The 15058-nt window shown below is 41.8% G+C and overlaps 1 protein-coding gene across 4 annotated transcripts in view; it reads left to right on the forward strand.

Moving 5' to 3' along the window:
* Nucleotides 1-202: 202 nt before the first annotated feature.
* The window catches only part of SMC1B (structural maintenance of chromosomes 1B), a 51561-nt gene continuing 36705 nt past the window's right edge, over nucleotides 203-15058 (forward strand). For 2 of the 4 annotated variants that reach the window (XM_060254307.1, XM_060254309.1), the window contains exons 1-8: nucleotides 203-317; nucleotides 1068-1256; nucleotides 2081-2193; nucleotides 3239-3442; nucleotides 5507-5745; nucleotides 9803-10061; nucleotides 12418-12558; nucleotides 12944-13026. In XM_060254307.1, the coding sequence (XP_060110290.1) occupies nucleotides 209-317; nucleotides 1068-1256; nucleotides 2081-2193; nucleotides 3239-3442; nucleotides 5507-5745; nucleotides 9803-10061; nucleotides 12418-12558; nucleotides 12944-13026 (1337 nt within the window). In that variant the 5' untranslated portion in view covers nucleotides 203-208. The remainder of the gene's footprint in view (nucleotides 318-1067; nucleotides 1257-2080; nucleotides 2194-3238; nucleotides 3443-5506; nucleotides 5746-9802; nucleotides 10062-12417; nucleotides 12559-12943; nucleotides 13027-15058) is intronic. The other 2 variants (XM_060254308.1, XM_060254310.1) reach the window with 2 other exon arrangements.

The raw sequence follows: 15058 nt of genomic DNA on the forward strand, positions 1-15058 counted from the left end.
AGGGAGAAGCAGTGAAGAGTTGAACTTTGTTAGTTGCCATTTATGGCTTTGGTATGTATTTTTCAGTAAAAAAAGCTTTAGACTGGCTTCATCTAATAGCGAGAGGGAAGACTACCTGTATTTTATGTTGCAAAGCTCTCTCCTCATCCTACCAAGCCGTTAATTAACAATAGTGTTCCTTTTATCTTCTCTTCTTGTGCATCCAGAGATGGGATTCTTAAAGCTGTTGATGGTGGAGAATTTTAAATCGTGGCGGGGGCAACAGTGCATTGGGCCATTCAAAAAATTCACTTGTATCATTGGTCCTAATGGTTCAGGTAACAACCCACAGCTTTTCATTAATCCTAAAGTTTTCAGATCATTAATAGCATCTTGTGCCCTTGTGGGAATCTCCACTTTTTGATAAACCAGAGAAAATATTGGGGCATTTAATTGGCCCCATGGGATCATCTTTGTTTTAAGTGCCTCAAGTGGTGGTTGGAGGGTGTACTCTGAAGCTTCAGTGTTTGGAAGGGGACTGCCTAGGCTTTCTGTTAGTTTTTGGAAATACAATGGCTGTATAATAAAACATGAAGAAATGGTTATTTGTATCCTGCATGAAATTCAGCACTTATTCCACTGCCATACTAAGATTTTTCAAATAAACCTAATTACATAGAAGTTTTTAAAACTTTGCTTTGCATGTGGTTGGGATCATGTGCTTAGTTTTTTTTAAAGAGATGGTTCTTTACTGGAAACTAATCGAACAGGCTTCCCTGGGAGCTGATGGGTGGTTCTTTGGAGGGTTTTAAACTGAGGCTAGATGGCCGTCTGATAGCAATACTGATTTTGTGAACTTTGGTCATGAGAGGAAGGGTTGCATCAGTGCTTAGTTCGTGACCTCTTCTTACAGGTGATGGCCACTTTGGGTTCAGGAAGCAATTTTCTCCATGCCAGTTTGGTCAAGAATCCTGGAGGTTTTTTGCATCTTCTGGGCATGGAACAGGGGTCAGTGGGTGTGTGTGGGGGAGATATTTGTAATTTTCCATATTTGAAATATACAATTTAAATGTTTTGTACAATTGAAGGAAAGTCAAATGTAATGGATGCCCTTAGCTTTGTAATGGGTGAAAAAACATCTAATTTAAGAGTGAGGCACATTCGGGAACTTATCCATGGGGCACATATTGGAAAGCCAGTTTCTTCAACTGGAAGCGTAGGAATGGTGTACTGTGAAGAAAATGGGGAAGAGAAAACATTTTCAAGAATTATTCGAGGTGAGTAATCTGAAAGAGGTGAATATTTTTGGCTTCTGTAGAAGCAGAATAAAACCTTTACATGGATAGTCTAATGTTTTCCATTATTTATTATTCATTGCCAATAACTTTATGATGTATTTGCATGAAGCAGTATTTAACATAGTGTATCATTTATTATTAATGAAAATGAATAGATTTTTTACTAGTAAAATGGCTAGGAAACTTGTTCAAGGTTGTGGGTTATATCAGAAGGAGGATATAATGAGAAGCCTGTGAAATGCAATGACAGAAAACAACAACCAATAGCAACAATTATTTGGCAGATTAAATGGTGTTGGTATTAATCTCCTTATTCTCCCTTGGTGTTGGAATATGTCCTGCAGAATAGTTAATCCTCCCACTGACTCCTCTTTTGTGTTTAAACTTTACCCTTAAACAACTCTTTAGTCTCTGTGTCATTCTCCCCTTCATTTTCTTCCCTTTCTTCATTGCTGAGGTGAGGGTTTAGCTTGGAAAAAGTGCATTAATCTGATAGCTGTGACAAAGGAAGCCTCATAGGGTATCAAGGTAATTCAAGTGTCTTTTTTTTTTTGGTTGGGTTTCTTCTACTTTTTTCTTGGTGTATGACTATATTTTGCTTGCATTCATTGAATCATGTCCATGAGCTGGGTGGTCCCCCCCCCCCCCCAATGCAGGTGATATCCTGCAAACTAATTTGATTTGTCCTGCCTGCAATTGGCAAGATTTTTCAGGATCCTTTTCCAGCTACTGATGAGAGACACAACCATATATTTAATGGTGTGGTTTTTATGTATATAAACTGGTTTTTATTCCCATATTAGGTAATGGCTCCGAATTCCTTTTCAATGGCACTGCTGTCAGTCGGTCTATATATACAAAAGAACTTAAAGAAATTGGCATAATCGCTAGAGCACGGAATTGCCTGGTTTTTCAGGTAAATGTCTGGTGTTTGGTTTACTTTCAGGAAATTAGTTTTACATCATGCTGTTAGTTCTTTGGTGGTTACAGAGTGTAATCACAATAGAAGCAATAAAATCAGTCGTGAGCAATAAAACTATTAATTGAAATTGTATAAATCAAAGCAGAAGAAAGCAGCATCAGGTTAAGACCTATAAATATGGACCTCCAGTGTGGTATGCAGTGCTGGGGTAAGACTTGGGGAACTCGTTCAAATTCCCACTCTGGTATAAACAGTTACCTTGGGCCAGTCACTGACTCTCACCCTAACCCCATGGATACAAGGTTACTGTGTGGGTATATTAAAGGAGAGCACAGCAATGCTTTAAGCATCTTGGGTCACTCTTTGGGGAGAAAAGCAGCATATAAATTAATTAATAAAAATCAGTGCCCTTGAGAAAAATAGGGTTTTGATAAGTCTCTGAAAGACCAAGAGCAGGGGGGCATCTTATGCTTTCTAGGGCAAGGAATTTCACTGTCTGGGGACCAAAATTTAAATAACCTATTTGTAACCATTGGAAGGCTTCAGGTATACCAGTCCTATGCCATTTGTACTTTTAAAGGTGGGTTACAATATTTTGAATTGGACCTAGCAATAAGATTGGCAACCAGTATACTTAGTATAAAAGTGGAGTTACGGCTGTCCGTGGTGTGTTACAGCTCTCATAAGAACCTTTGCAGCTTGTATTTTGGACCAGTTGAAGTTTACTGACATAGTAATCCAATCTGAATGTTATCAGGATATGTTACTGTTGATGCATCAGCTCCTTCCAGGTTTGTTTGCCACTGGCAAAAAGCCTAGCCTGCCCACAACAGGGAACCTCTCCCCCCTTCCCGCCCACAACATGACAAGCTCTAAGGCTAAGTCCAATAGTGCTTCCAAGTTTGTGTGAACCTAGTCCCTTAATGGGACTGCAACCCTGTCCAGAAAATGTTGTAAACTTAATCTTGGATTAGTTTTACATCCCTCTCCCAACAGACTTTGCCTTTTCTCTAGATTAAGTTTCATTTGGTTTCAACAGGGGGAAGTTGAATCAATTGCAATGAAGAAACCTAAGGAAAGAACTCAGCTATTGGAAGAAATTAGTAATTCAGGAGAGCTTGCGAATGAATATGCAGAAAAGAAAAGGGTTATGCAAAAAGCAGAAGAAGATGCTCAGTTCAGTTACAGTAAGAAGAAGAATGTGGCAGCTGAACGCAAACGTGCAAAGTTAGAGAAGGATGAGGTAAGCCAAAAGAATAGGACAGAGCACTTGAAGTTGACTGATATATGACTGATATGGTGTTTAGAATTCATACTTTTGCTTTGTAGTAGTTGAGATGTGTAATATGTATGTACATTTTTCTTGTTTTCCAAGGCAAAACCATGATTTAGGATCAAGACTTTCTGACTTTTTCATTTTGCTTATTTTATTTATAAGCATAAACACGAGCAGTGTTCTTCCAAAGTAATCCAATTGCAGTATAGTTCTGAGTCTTCTCTTTTATTTTGATCATCCCCATACCATGAAGCAGTAAGTCAGCAACTGGATATTACAGCAACCTGTAATGCAGCCATTTTAGAGAAGAATTTGGTAATTTACAAAGTGCCATGACAGTCTGATTGGGCCTGCAGTGTAACTGGGCAGTCTCCCTCCTCCATGGCTTTTCATGTGCCAAAACACCTTTTTAAATAGCCAGATTCTTCTCCAGAATGGCTTCAGCAACCACAGGTTGAACCCATAGTTGCCATTATATCTTGTTTGGCTTTCACAGTTGAACTAGACATGGCAGAGGACCTAGATGTTCACTTTCTTTTAAGGAGGCTATGTTCCCTTAGTTCAAATTGAGAACACACAATATTGATAGAGAGATTTATAACTTCATATAGGTTTTACTTACTGAAACCAGCTACCTCATGCTGTTTCTAGCCCTTAAATGAAAAAGAAAAAGGGTTTTTTCCCCCCTCTTTAAAGGGCTATAGCAGCTTGATATATGAAGGCTTAGAAAAAATTGCAGGAAAACCTTTTTTCTCCATGGACTTTTTTTCAGCTTTTCCAACAAAAAACTTGAGAAATATTACACTGAAAAAAGAACTCCTATGAATTATTTCTCTTTTGGGGTGAGAAAAAAACGTTATTTTTATAGTGGGTTCCACGCAATGAAGAGGCGAGGTGGTAGTGAACATAGCTCTTTTATTAGTTCAGCATAATATAGGGCTGCACTTAAAGACTGAAGTGAGGGCCAACTATATATACACACAATTGGACTACTGGACTATTCAAACCAGCAGGGGGCCCGTGATTGGAGCATGACAGCAGGGATTTGGATCCTACTGCCCATTGTTCCCAAGTCCCCAATCTTAGTCCTACAGGCTCCAGTGAGCCAGGCAAGAACTCCATATATTTGACACATTTCCAGTCACATATATAACAATTTTTAAAAGCATTTCATTCATTTCAAACGGGCCTTATGAAATGTCTAAGAATTTGTTCAGTTTTTCTAGCGGAAAAATTGTGGAATTTTGGGGAACACAGGAAATTTTTTTTGTTGTGGAATGACAGAAATGAGAGATTAGAACTCAGAATGTGTATTATGAAAAATTTTATGTCTACAGCATAATGACAAGCATGCACCCACAAGACTTGCCAGGGAAGAATCCCATTCATTTAGCCCTCCTGTTGTCTTGTCTCGTTTGTCCTGCCCCCTGACACTTTCTTTCCCTTTTTGCCCCCCCCCTCCAATGTTTCTGTTGCTTCTCCTCAGCCCTGCCTCTTCCTCCTTACTTATGTCACCCTCCCCATCACCTCATCAGTATGCGGGGCGGCCTGCCCATCCACTGTGTCATCAGGTTACCCATTTCTGGCTCCTTTCTCCTCTGTATGCCTCCATTGCTGCCTCTTTGCAGCCCATATGAGTAGTGGCTCCTTTCTCACCTGCCTTGCCACCCTTCTTTGGCTTAGAAAGCAGAGAGGGTAGTACTGGCCATTACTCATCTGCCTGCCTTACCACCTCCACAGCTCACATAACAGTGACAGTTTCCACTCCTCTCCTGCCTTCTTCCAGCAGCTTTGATTAGTTCAGAATTTGTTTTCTGTAGTTTCTTAACTTTGTTTGCTTTAATGGTATGTGTGAAAATTTCTAGAATCAGGTTGCAACAAATTATATCCTTTGCTTTCCCTGGTTTAAGCCTGAGGCTTCTGGCTTTAGATTTTTTTTCATGGCCTTGGCATTCTGAAGGATGAACATTAACAGCAAACTCAAGAGAAAGGAATCACCCCCTTTAACTGCTACTTATTTGGTGTTTTCAGGCAGAGCGTTACCAGATGCTTTTTGAAGAACTGAGAGAATGCAAGGGTCAGCTGCAGCTTTTCCAGCTATATCATAATGAACAAAAAATTAGCTTTTTCAAGGAGAAATTGGCTGCAAAAGTCATGAATATTGAAACTAAGAAAATAGCTGTTGCTAATGCCGAAAATATAATAAAAGCCAAGAAAAAGGGTCTTGGAATGTTAAATAGAGACCAGCAGCATATTGAAAAGGAAATTAAGTAAGTTCATAAATTCACCTAATTGGTTAAATGCTCGTCTTTGCTTGCCCCTTATCTGTGTTTGAATAGATACATATGATGCTGTATAGAGTGAGTAGTGGTACTGCAGGAAGGTTTTGTTTTCAACGGAGGAGGGGATCCAGCGGATGTGTCCATTTTGCTTCACAGGTAGCACCAGCGGAGTTTTTACCCTCACAAGTGAAAGAAGGAACATCCCAGTTTCAGTCATTTTAGCTCTGCAGTTTGACACTTCACTCCCCCCCCTTCTAGATTGTGTAATTGTTCATTTCACTGTGCAATCCCCCTTCCTTTTCTGTGTTCTTGGGCTGAAATGTCAGAAAGGGTTGGGGTTTTTTTTTACAGAATTTTATTTTTTTTTAAAAAAAATTCAATGTTAGAAAGTTAAGGGAAATATTCTTGCTCAGAGGATGCTTCTGTTCTGAAGGATATGTCTCATGGCTCCATGAATCATGAATGAATTGTCATGTCTTAGATAGTAATAATAATAATATAATAATAATAACTTTATTTTTATATCCCGCCCTCCCCCGCCGAAGCGGGCTCAGGGCGGCTAACAGACATGGAAATCCCATGATTCATATAAAACAATGTAAACAATTTTAATATATCAATTATATAATAAATTAATTTAAAATAGATAAAATATAAATGGGTGCTAAAATACTGTGATCGTAATATCTATAAGATGGCTAGATGTGCATACGTCAGATTAATCGGGTTCCATCTCAAAGGCAAGCTGGAAAAGAAATGTTTTGCAAGCCCTGCGGAATTGGTTCAGGTCCCGCAGGGCTCGCACCATCTCTGGAAGGTGGTTCCACCAACGAGGGGCCATCACCGAGAAGGCCTGCTCCCTAGTAGCCTTCAACCTAGCATCTCTTGGCCCAGGGATTGTTAGTAAGTTCTGAGAGCTAGATCTCAGTGCTCTCTGGGGCACATATGGGGAGAGGCGGTCCCTTAGGTAGGCAGGTCCTCGGCCATATAGGGCTTTAAAGGTAATAACCAGCACTTTATAGCGAACACGGTACACAACCGGCAGCCAATGCAGATCCCGCAGCCCAGGCCGCGCAGGTTCCCACCGTGGTAGTCCCTCCAGCAGCCTGGCCGCCGCGTTCTGGACTACCTGAAGCCTCCGTGTTCGGTATAAGGGCAGCCCCATGTAGAGGGCATTGCAGTAGTCTAGTCTCGAAGTGACCGTTGCGTGGATCACAGTTGCTAGGTCGCTGCGCTCCAAGAAGGAAGCCAGCTGCCTCGCCCTCTTGAGATGGAAGAAGGCGGATCTAGCAGTGGCGGCTATCTGGGCCTCCATTGATAGAGAGGATTCCAGTAGCACTCCCAGACTCTTGACTTTGCGCACTGGTACCAGTGGCGCACCGTCAAAAGCCGGTAGGGTAATCTCCCCTCCCGGTCCGCCGCGGCCCACGCAAAGGACCTCAGTCTTCGCTGGATTCAACTTCAACCCGCTCAGCCTGAGCCAGTCAGCCACGGCTTGTAATGCCCGGTCCAAGTTTATAGGGACCTCACCAGCCCATCCGTCCATCAATAGATAGAGCTGGGTGTCATCTGCATATTGATGACAACCCAGCCCATATCTCCGTGCAATCTGGGCAAGGGGGCGCATAAAGATGTTAAACAACATCGGGGAGAGAACTGCTCCCTGGGGCACACCACAATGAAGTGGGTGCCTCTGAGACAGCTCCCCCCCAATTGCCACCCTTTGTCCCCGACCGTCAAGAAAGGAGGAGAGCCACTGTAAGGCTAGCCCCCGAATTCCTGCGTCGGCGAGGCGACGGGTCAGCAGCCGATGGTCGACCATATCGAACACGGCCGATAGGTCTAGCAACAGCAGTACCGCCGAGCAGCCTCGATCCAGTTGTCGTCGGAGGTCATCCATGAGGGCGACCAGGACTGTTTCCGTCCCATGGCCCGGGCGGAAGCCGGACTGGCATGGGTCTAAGACGGAAGCGTCCTCCAGAAATTCCTGTAACTGCACCGCCACAGCCCTCTCGATAATTTTGCCCAAAAAGGGCAAATTTGAGACCGGCCGGTAGTGTGCCAATTCGGCCGGGTCTGATGACGGTTTTTTCAAGAGAGGGCGGACCAATGCCTCTTTCAGGGGTGTTGGAAAAACACCCTCTGAAAGAGATCGATTTATAATATCCCGTATAGGATATCTTAGTTCCTCCTGGCAGGCCTTAATTAGCCAGGAGGGGCATGGGTCCAGGTCACAAGTCGTGGATCGTGCAGTACCAAGAATTCTGTCGACCTCCTCCAAGCTGAGCGGGTCGAAGCAATCCAGAGTTAAATCAGAAGACACGCATTGGGCTTCGAGTTCACTTACTGCCTCCAAATTGGCAGGGCAGTCATGGCGGAGCGATTGGACCTTATCCGCAAAAAATTTCGCAAAAGCCTCACAGCCAATCTCCAATTCCTTAGCTTTTAAGTTGCCTTGAGGCAACGTAGTCAGGTTCCGAATTATTCTAAATAATTGGGCTGGGCGCGAATTTGCAGATGCAATCTTAGCCGCAAAGTATGTTTTCTTTGCGGCCTTGGTTGCCATCTCATAGGACTTCATAAACTTCCTATAAGATGTTCTAGTCGCCTCGTCACGAGTACGCCGCCATTGCCTCTCTAGCCGTCTAAGGCCTTGTTTCAGCTGGCGTAATTCCGGGGTATACCACGGAGCCAGCTTAGTCCGAAGCCGCAGAGGGCGCCGAGGTGCGATCTCCTCGATGGCCCTAGAGAGCCGGCTATTCCAGGTCTCAATCAGGCCATCGAGAGAGTCGCCAGAGGGCCAGGGATCCCGCAGAGCCATCTGGAACCGTTCCGGGTCCATTTGGCTCCGCGGGCGAGCCATAATCGGCTCCTCGCCTAAACAGGTTTGGGGAGGCATATCTACACGGGCCTTGAGGGCAAAGTGATCCGACCATGGCACCACCTCTGCGGTTATATCGCTCACTACAATCCCAGCCGCAAAGATCAGGTCTAACATGTGTCCGGCCTGGTGGGTGGGGGTTGCAACAAATTGAGAGAGTCTGTGTCACCATGGAAGACACTAGGTCCGCCACCTGACTGGAGGACGGGTCATCAGCATGGACGTTGAAGTCACCCAGGATTATCAGCCTTGGGTGCTCCAACGCCCAGCCTGTCGCCGCCTCGAGCAGGGACGGTAAGGCGTTGGCCGGTGCGTTAGGCGTACGGTACACCAGTATGTCTCAAAGATGCATAAGCTTTTATCAGCTAGAGTCTACTTCATCAGTTACATGAAATCTCAGTCTGCACGCATGTATATATGCGCACAGTGAAGCAGGAAAACATTGGGACTAAAACATAAAGCGCTATAGACATTTATGCAAAACCCTTTAAGTATGCAAGATAGTGCAGTGACTTTGTCTGAACTGGGCTTTAGATCACTAAGACACATGCTTCAGTTAAATGTTAGTCCTAAGGGTGCCATAAAACAACCCAATGAAGCACTCTGAGGTGCCACCCACATGCCTGAGAGGGGAAGGTGGTTGAATATATCCAATTCCTGATCAATTCCATTTTGATAAGAGAAATTCAAAGAGAAGAGGACAGGAGAAGGGGTTCTGCAAAATTTCAGAATTGTACCCTAGATACTGAGAGGCAGGCAGCATCTTCCCACATCTTCCTGTCCTCCTAGAGCACCACCCTGTGGTGTAAAGCATAAAACATCTGCAAGGACTCAAATTACAAAAGGGTGTATTGATTTCTCTTCAAAGAGAAACAAAACAGAAATCCCTCTTTTAAAAGAAAACAAGAATTATCAGTGCTTAAACCTAAAATTGTGAATTTCAGAAAAAGAAATTTTCCTCCCCATAATTTTACTTTGGTGAAGGTGGTTCATGGATTGTAGACTCAGTTCTAGATAAGTAGCTTCTTGCATAATGCAATTCTTTGTTGCTTGGAGTTTCTAGTCCTGGAGGGGAAAAAGGTTAACGAAGCCTTTCAAAATCATTTCATGAGTTCTTATAAGGCAATTTTTTTCTAACAGTTGACAAATATATCATCTTCTTAGGTCTCTGGAAGTTATGCTGAATCAAAAAAAATCTCAGTATATAAAAGCAAAAGAGAGAACCTCTCACCAAATTAAAAAAGTAGACATGGCTAAGAAAATCTTAAAAGACCATTTGAAACAACAGGGTAAACAAGAAGAAAGCAAAAAAGAACTGGAGGGAGAGCTGATAGATATTGATAAAGCATGGAGAACATTTGAAAAAAAGGTTGAAGAGGAGGCGCTTCAGCAGGAGAAAGATGTTCTGCTGGAAGAAAGTCAGGTGAATTTTGAGACAGTCATTGTTCCCCTGGGTGGTCTATAGATGTGTCAGACGCGTGTCTAGCAGGTATGAGTTTGATTCCTGAACTAGACTCATTCCCACAGAATAGGTATATGAGAGAAATCTCTAGTTGAGGAAAGCCAGATATCTTTAGGGCTAAGTACCACCAGTAGGTTTTTCACAAACCAAACACAATCTGGCTTTCAAGATCTCTTAGACATCAGTTCCCATAGCCACTGGTACACTATCAATGTTCCGTGGCATTTACTCTTCCTTTTAAAAAAAGTACTCTCAAAACAAACCAATAATTTCCAGTCTTTCAAGAAGTGCAAGTTCTATATAGATTCTCTTAAGACTGATGGAGGTAATTGAAGATCAAGACTTCTGTAGACATGGGCAGCTGTTAACTCCTCATATTTCCAAAACAAATGTATTTTATCTCCAACCAGATGTACTTCCAGTATGGTACAAGGTTTCACACAGCATCAGTTGACTAGAGCTTAAGGCAATTAACTTCTGTGCCTTCCATAGTCATATGTAGATCACACCCTATCATGAATGGTCAGCAGGATGATAAAAGCCCTTGTAAAATAGACAGGGTGGACCAAGATATGTTTCTCTGTTGAATGAGTAAATGAGTATCCTCTGCCCCTCTGAGAAGAATATGGCATCTCTAAAGGCTCTGAACATTAAGGAAGTTTTCAGCTCTAAAGCAGACTGGCTGAGTTGACAAGACTCAGCAGAATGGGACCATAACCCATCGATATTCAGAGCACTGAACAAGAGACTTGCCATCCTGACTCAGTTGCTTCTAGTCAGCAAACAGATTCAGAAGTTCTGCATATCTTTTCTATTTTAGGTAATGGGGCTGATGCTTTCCCGCAGGATTGGCTTTCCATCCTATGGTGTATGTTTTCTTCCTGGAAGGTGCTTATTGATGTTGAGGGAAGAATCTGGGGAAATGCTGCATGCTGTGTAACACTGAGACTAAACTTTTCTTCCCCTTCCATTCTGCACATACAAAGCACATTTGTGCCTTGAGGAAGAGCCAAAAGGCTCTTAGACCAGGGTCCTGGATTAACTAGCCAATTGGAGCCAGAACGTATCTAGACTGTGTGGTTTTGTGCATTTTGTTTTAATTGGATTTAATTTCTTTAAATTTGGGGTACATTTATAAGCTCCTTTGGATCCCCTTCAGGGGAAAAGCAGGGTAATAAATTGTCTGAATTACAAACCAACAGGAGTTAAAGATGTGTTTGGGCTGTCTTTGTTGAAACACTTTAAATGTCATAGTTCAGCTCTATCTAGAGCAGGGGTGTTGAACTCATGTTGTTATGAGGGCCGAATCTGACATAAATGTCGGGGCGGGCCTTGTGTGTACCTGTTTAAGATTAGGTAGCAGAGATATAAACTTTATAAAGGACACAGACAAACACAATTAAAGATTTTTTTTAAAAAAAACTTAAAACATGCTTTAAACTTTAGCACTTGTTGGTCTTAATGTTGTTTTCTTTGTATTTCTTCCATGGGATCCAGGGAACTGGGCAAAAGAAGCTGTGACTCTTTCCTTCCTTTCCCAAGGGACCAGGAGAAAGAGGTGCCTCAGCCAATAGAAGGAAGAAAGGCTTGGCTCAGTAGCTCTGCGACTGAGAGCCTGGCAAAGCAAGCGCAGCCTCCCCCGCCCACTTTGTCCCCAAGGGAGGAGCCTCAGCCAGTGGAGAAAATAGAGGTTTTGCTCTGTAGCTCCTGTGCAGTTAAGCAAGCCTGGCAAAGCAAGCTGCAATGCATAAGGAAGCAAGAGAGAGGGAGAAGGAAGCAAATGACAGCCAGTCACTTGGGGGCCTAATAGGAGCCTTCCGGAAGACTGATTTGGCCCCTGGGCTGCATATTTGACACCCCTGTTCTAGAGATTTAAAACCACTGTATTCTCATATGTATATAGAGAACTTCTGAAGAGGATGTTCTTAGCTACATGTACCTGTTCATAATTCTTTGTAATAATCAACCCCTGTTTTTCATTTTGCTGGCCCATTGGTTCTCTTTATTTTCTATTCATGCATACACTTCTGCTTCATGTTCAACATTTTTAAGTTCTTTCTGTAAATGATCAGTTGTTAGTGTGCTTATTTTTTGTTGTAGAGCTATGTATGTCTTTTGATATTCCAAATATTTACTGGGGTTTTATATTTGTTTCTTACAATTGTCAGTACACTAATGTTAGAAAATAGATTTAAACCAGAAAAAGGGGATGTTAAGTATTTTCATGGGAATGTTTCATACTATATACTATGTTATGTTCAATGCATGCAATTATAAATTGCCTTACCTGGTAATGTCTGTATACTCTTATACCCAGCTAAATAAATATAAGGACCTGAAAGAATTAGTGAGAAAAAGAGTGGCAATGTTGATTCAACAGCAGGAAAAATTGCAGTGGGAACAAAAGGGAGATGAAGAGAAGATGTTATTTGATAAGCGAAAGCAGAAGGAAATTGAGGTACTAGTGAACTAAAGATTACTATGAAGTGATTCTTCTAAAGCTACTGTCCTTGTTTTTCATATTTCTGTGTATGCGAACCTTACAGAAGGTGTTTCTACATAGTTTCTGTCTTGCCTTCTATAGGTGAACAGGGAATTTAGTCTTCTCCGTTCTCCCTATTGCATCTAGATAGTAATGGAAAGGAAGGACAGATCAAGGTCCCCACAGTATGTCAGTCCTCGAATCAGCATTGCATGGCAGAGTTGCATAGAGGATGTAAACTACAAACTGTGGAAATTGTATTATGCTTGCATGAAACACTGCAAGGGGGGATGCAGCCCCCCCTGCCATTTACAGATGATTTTGATAAAGCAGTTTCTTATGTTGTTATTGCACTGTGTAGGGAAACATAAAGCAAGTTATGGAACAGATAGAAAATCACAAAAATCGAGTACAGAAACTACAGGATTACAGCAGCACCTGCATGTATGTATTTACAAATCCTGCTCCCTTAAACAAAATAAGCTGTGAAATCTCTCTGTGTTTTGTTTTCTGTTAAGTATTTCAAAATGGAGGCTGAATAATATGTAGCTGGAGGAGATGCTTATGCTTCTAGTTACAAACTGACACCACTGGACATCACATCTCTCGATAGGACTGAATTTCAACCGTTGACCATGGTGATAACATGAATCTTAGTAACCAGTCCAGCAGAATGAAACTTGTTGATTTTCACTAGTATCAGTAATCTTTAATTCTAACTTTCTCTGTGTTTGGATTGAGGCTGTGGATCTCTGGTTATGGTTTTCCTGTGTGGTAGATAGCATTGTCAACAGAGTAAGTTTAGGTTTTATTAGCAATACCAGCACCTAGCTGTTGCTTTTTCATTCTAAATTGTATGTCCAGCTGCAGTGATGAGACATTTATTGAAATATGTGCATGTGTGAATCAGTTTTTATATAAGATCATACTTGTATGTTGGTATATAAGATCTTACTTGCCTTTTCGTGTAGAAATTTTGCCAAGTAGTTGATTCTCTTTGCAAAGTAGCTATCTGATCAGTGTCCTGTATTACAAACAAAAGCTGATCAAAGAGAAACTCTCTGAACTGGGCGTTTATATAAGGAATCAACCAACTTGGCAAAATTTCCACAAGAAATCACAAATCATCTACCACTTCCAGCTGTACAATGCAATTCGTGGCCTAGTGTGCCCCTGACCCAATAAGGAACACATGAGAAGTCCTGTAAGGAAGGAAAACTAAAAAGTTTTTTAATAGACCTGGGAGGACAGTCCCCAAGGAGCAAAATGCCCTCAAGAAACCAGGAGTTCTCCAAAAAAATGCAGGATTGACTTGGAGTCTTATACCCTTTGTGACATAAGCAAATTATACAAAACATACATTATTGGATGAACAGGTAACAGAATCATTTGACCTGGTTGGGTTCCATTGCACGATCCCAATTTTGGGATGGTGCTCAGGAAATTACCAGATGTTTACATTAAGGAATACATTCTTCTCACTTGGCACCTCTTCATGGCAATAAAACAGTGTCCACCAGAGATATGCCCATCTGAAGGTCACAGGTCTGCTATACATGCTATCAAAACATCCCGGAATACTAAACGCTATTGTAAATCTGTCTTTGGAAATGTATCAGAATTTACCTTTCAAATGGATATTTTGCCCTTGTTGCCCATGAGCCCGACCACTGTTCTTGGGAATGAGTTGAATCATGCCACAGCCCACATGCCTTTAGGACTCAATACTTCAGCAAAGTTTTTCAGAGCTATTAGCAAGATAGGAATGCAAGGCTGTTTCAGCCAGAATTACTTTCACTTTTCCAGACAAGTAAAGCCACTCAGAGACAACACTAATTTTATGGAACTAATACTGGGAGTAAATGTGAATAAATGTTCCGTTATGATTAAGGTTTTATATTCTAAATGTTATAAGATGAATATAATGTGTATTAAAGTTAGTGCATTCCATGCATTTAAATTTGCTGAAAAAACAAAGAGAAAAACCCCCTCTATAACCTGAATGCTACTGATCACAGCACAATGAACTCCTCCAGCAATATTGTTAACTGTTTACAACACAGACAGCCTAGCAGAGGAATCAGTTATTTCACATGGAGTGTGTTCTGCTCCACCAAATCCACACAGATGATCGAGTTCTGCAGAGACCTAGAAGTCTTTTTCTGTCATCTATGCCAGAAGGAGCAGGACAAGAAAGAACAGACATCTTCACAGTATACCATCACACAATCTCCTGGAAAACAGCTACCACCTTTCCAACACACCAATAAATAAGATACGAAAACCAACCACCATCAAAACATTACATAAAAAGAGACTCCACATGGACTCCTCCTGATGGTTGCAATGCCACACAGGATCTCTACGTAATGCTTTTGTCATAAAGTCCAAACTGATGGGATCAACAAACTCCATCACATACAATGGAATCTTAACTATTCTGAAAGGAAGGCTACATAGACAGTAAAAACCTGAA

Source organism: Heteronotia binoei, chromosome 14, assembly GCF_032191835.1.
Source record: "Heteronotia binoei isolate CCM8104 ecotype False Entrance Well chromosome 14, APGP_CSIRO_Hbin_v1, whole genome shotgun sequence".
Lineage (NCBI taxonomy): Eukaryota > Metazoa > Chordata > Lepidosauria > Squamata > Gekkonidae > Heteronotia > Heteronotia binoei.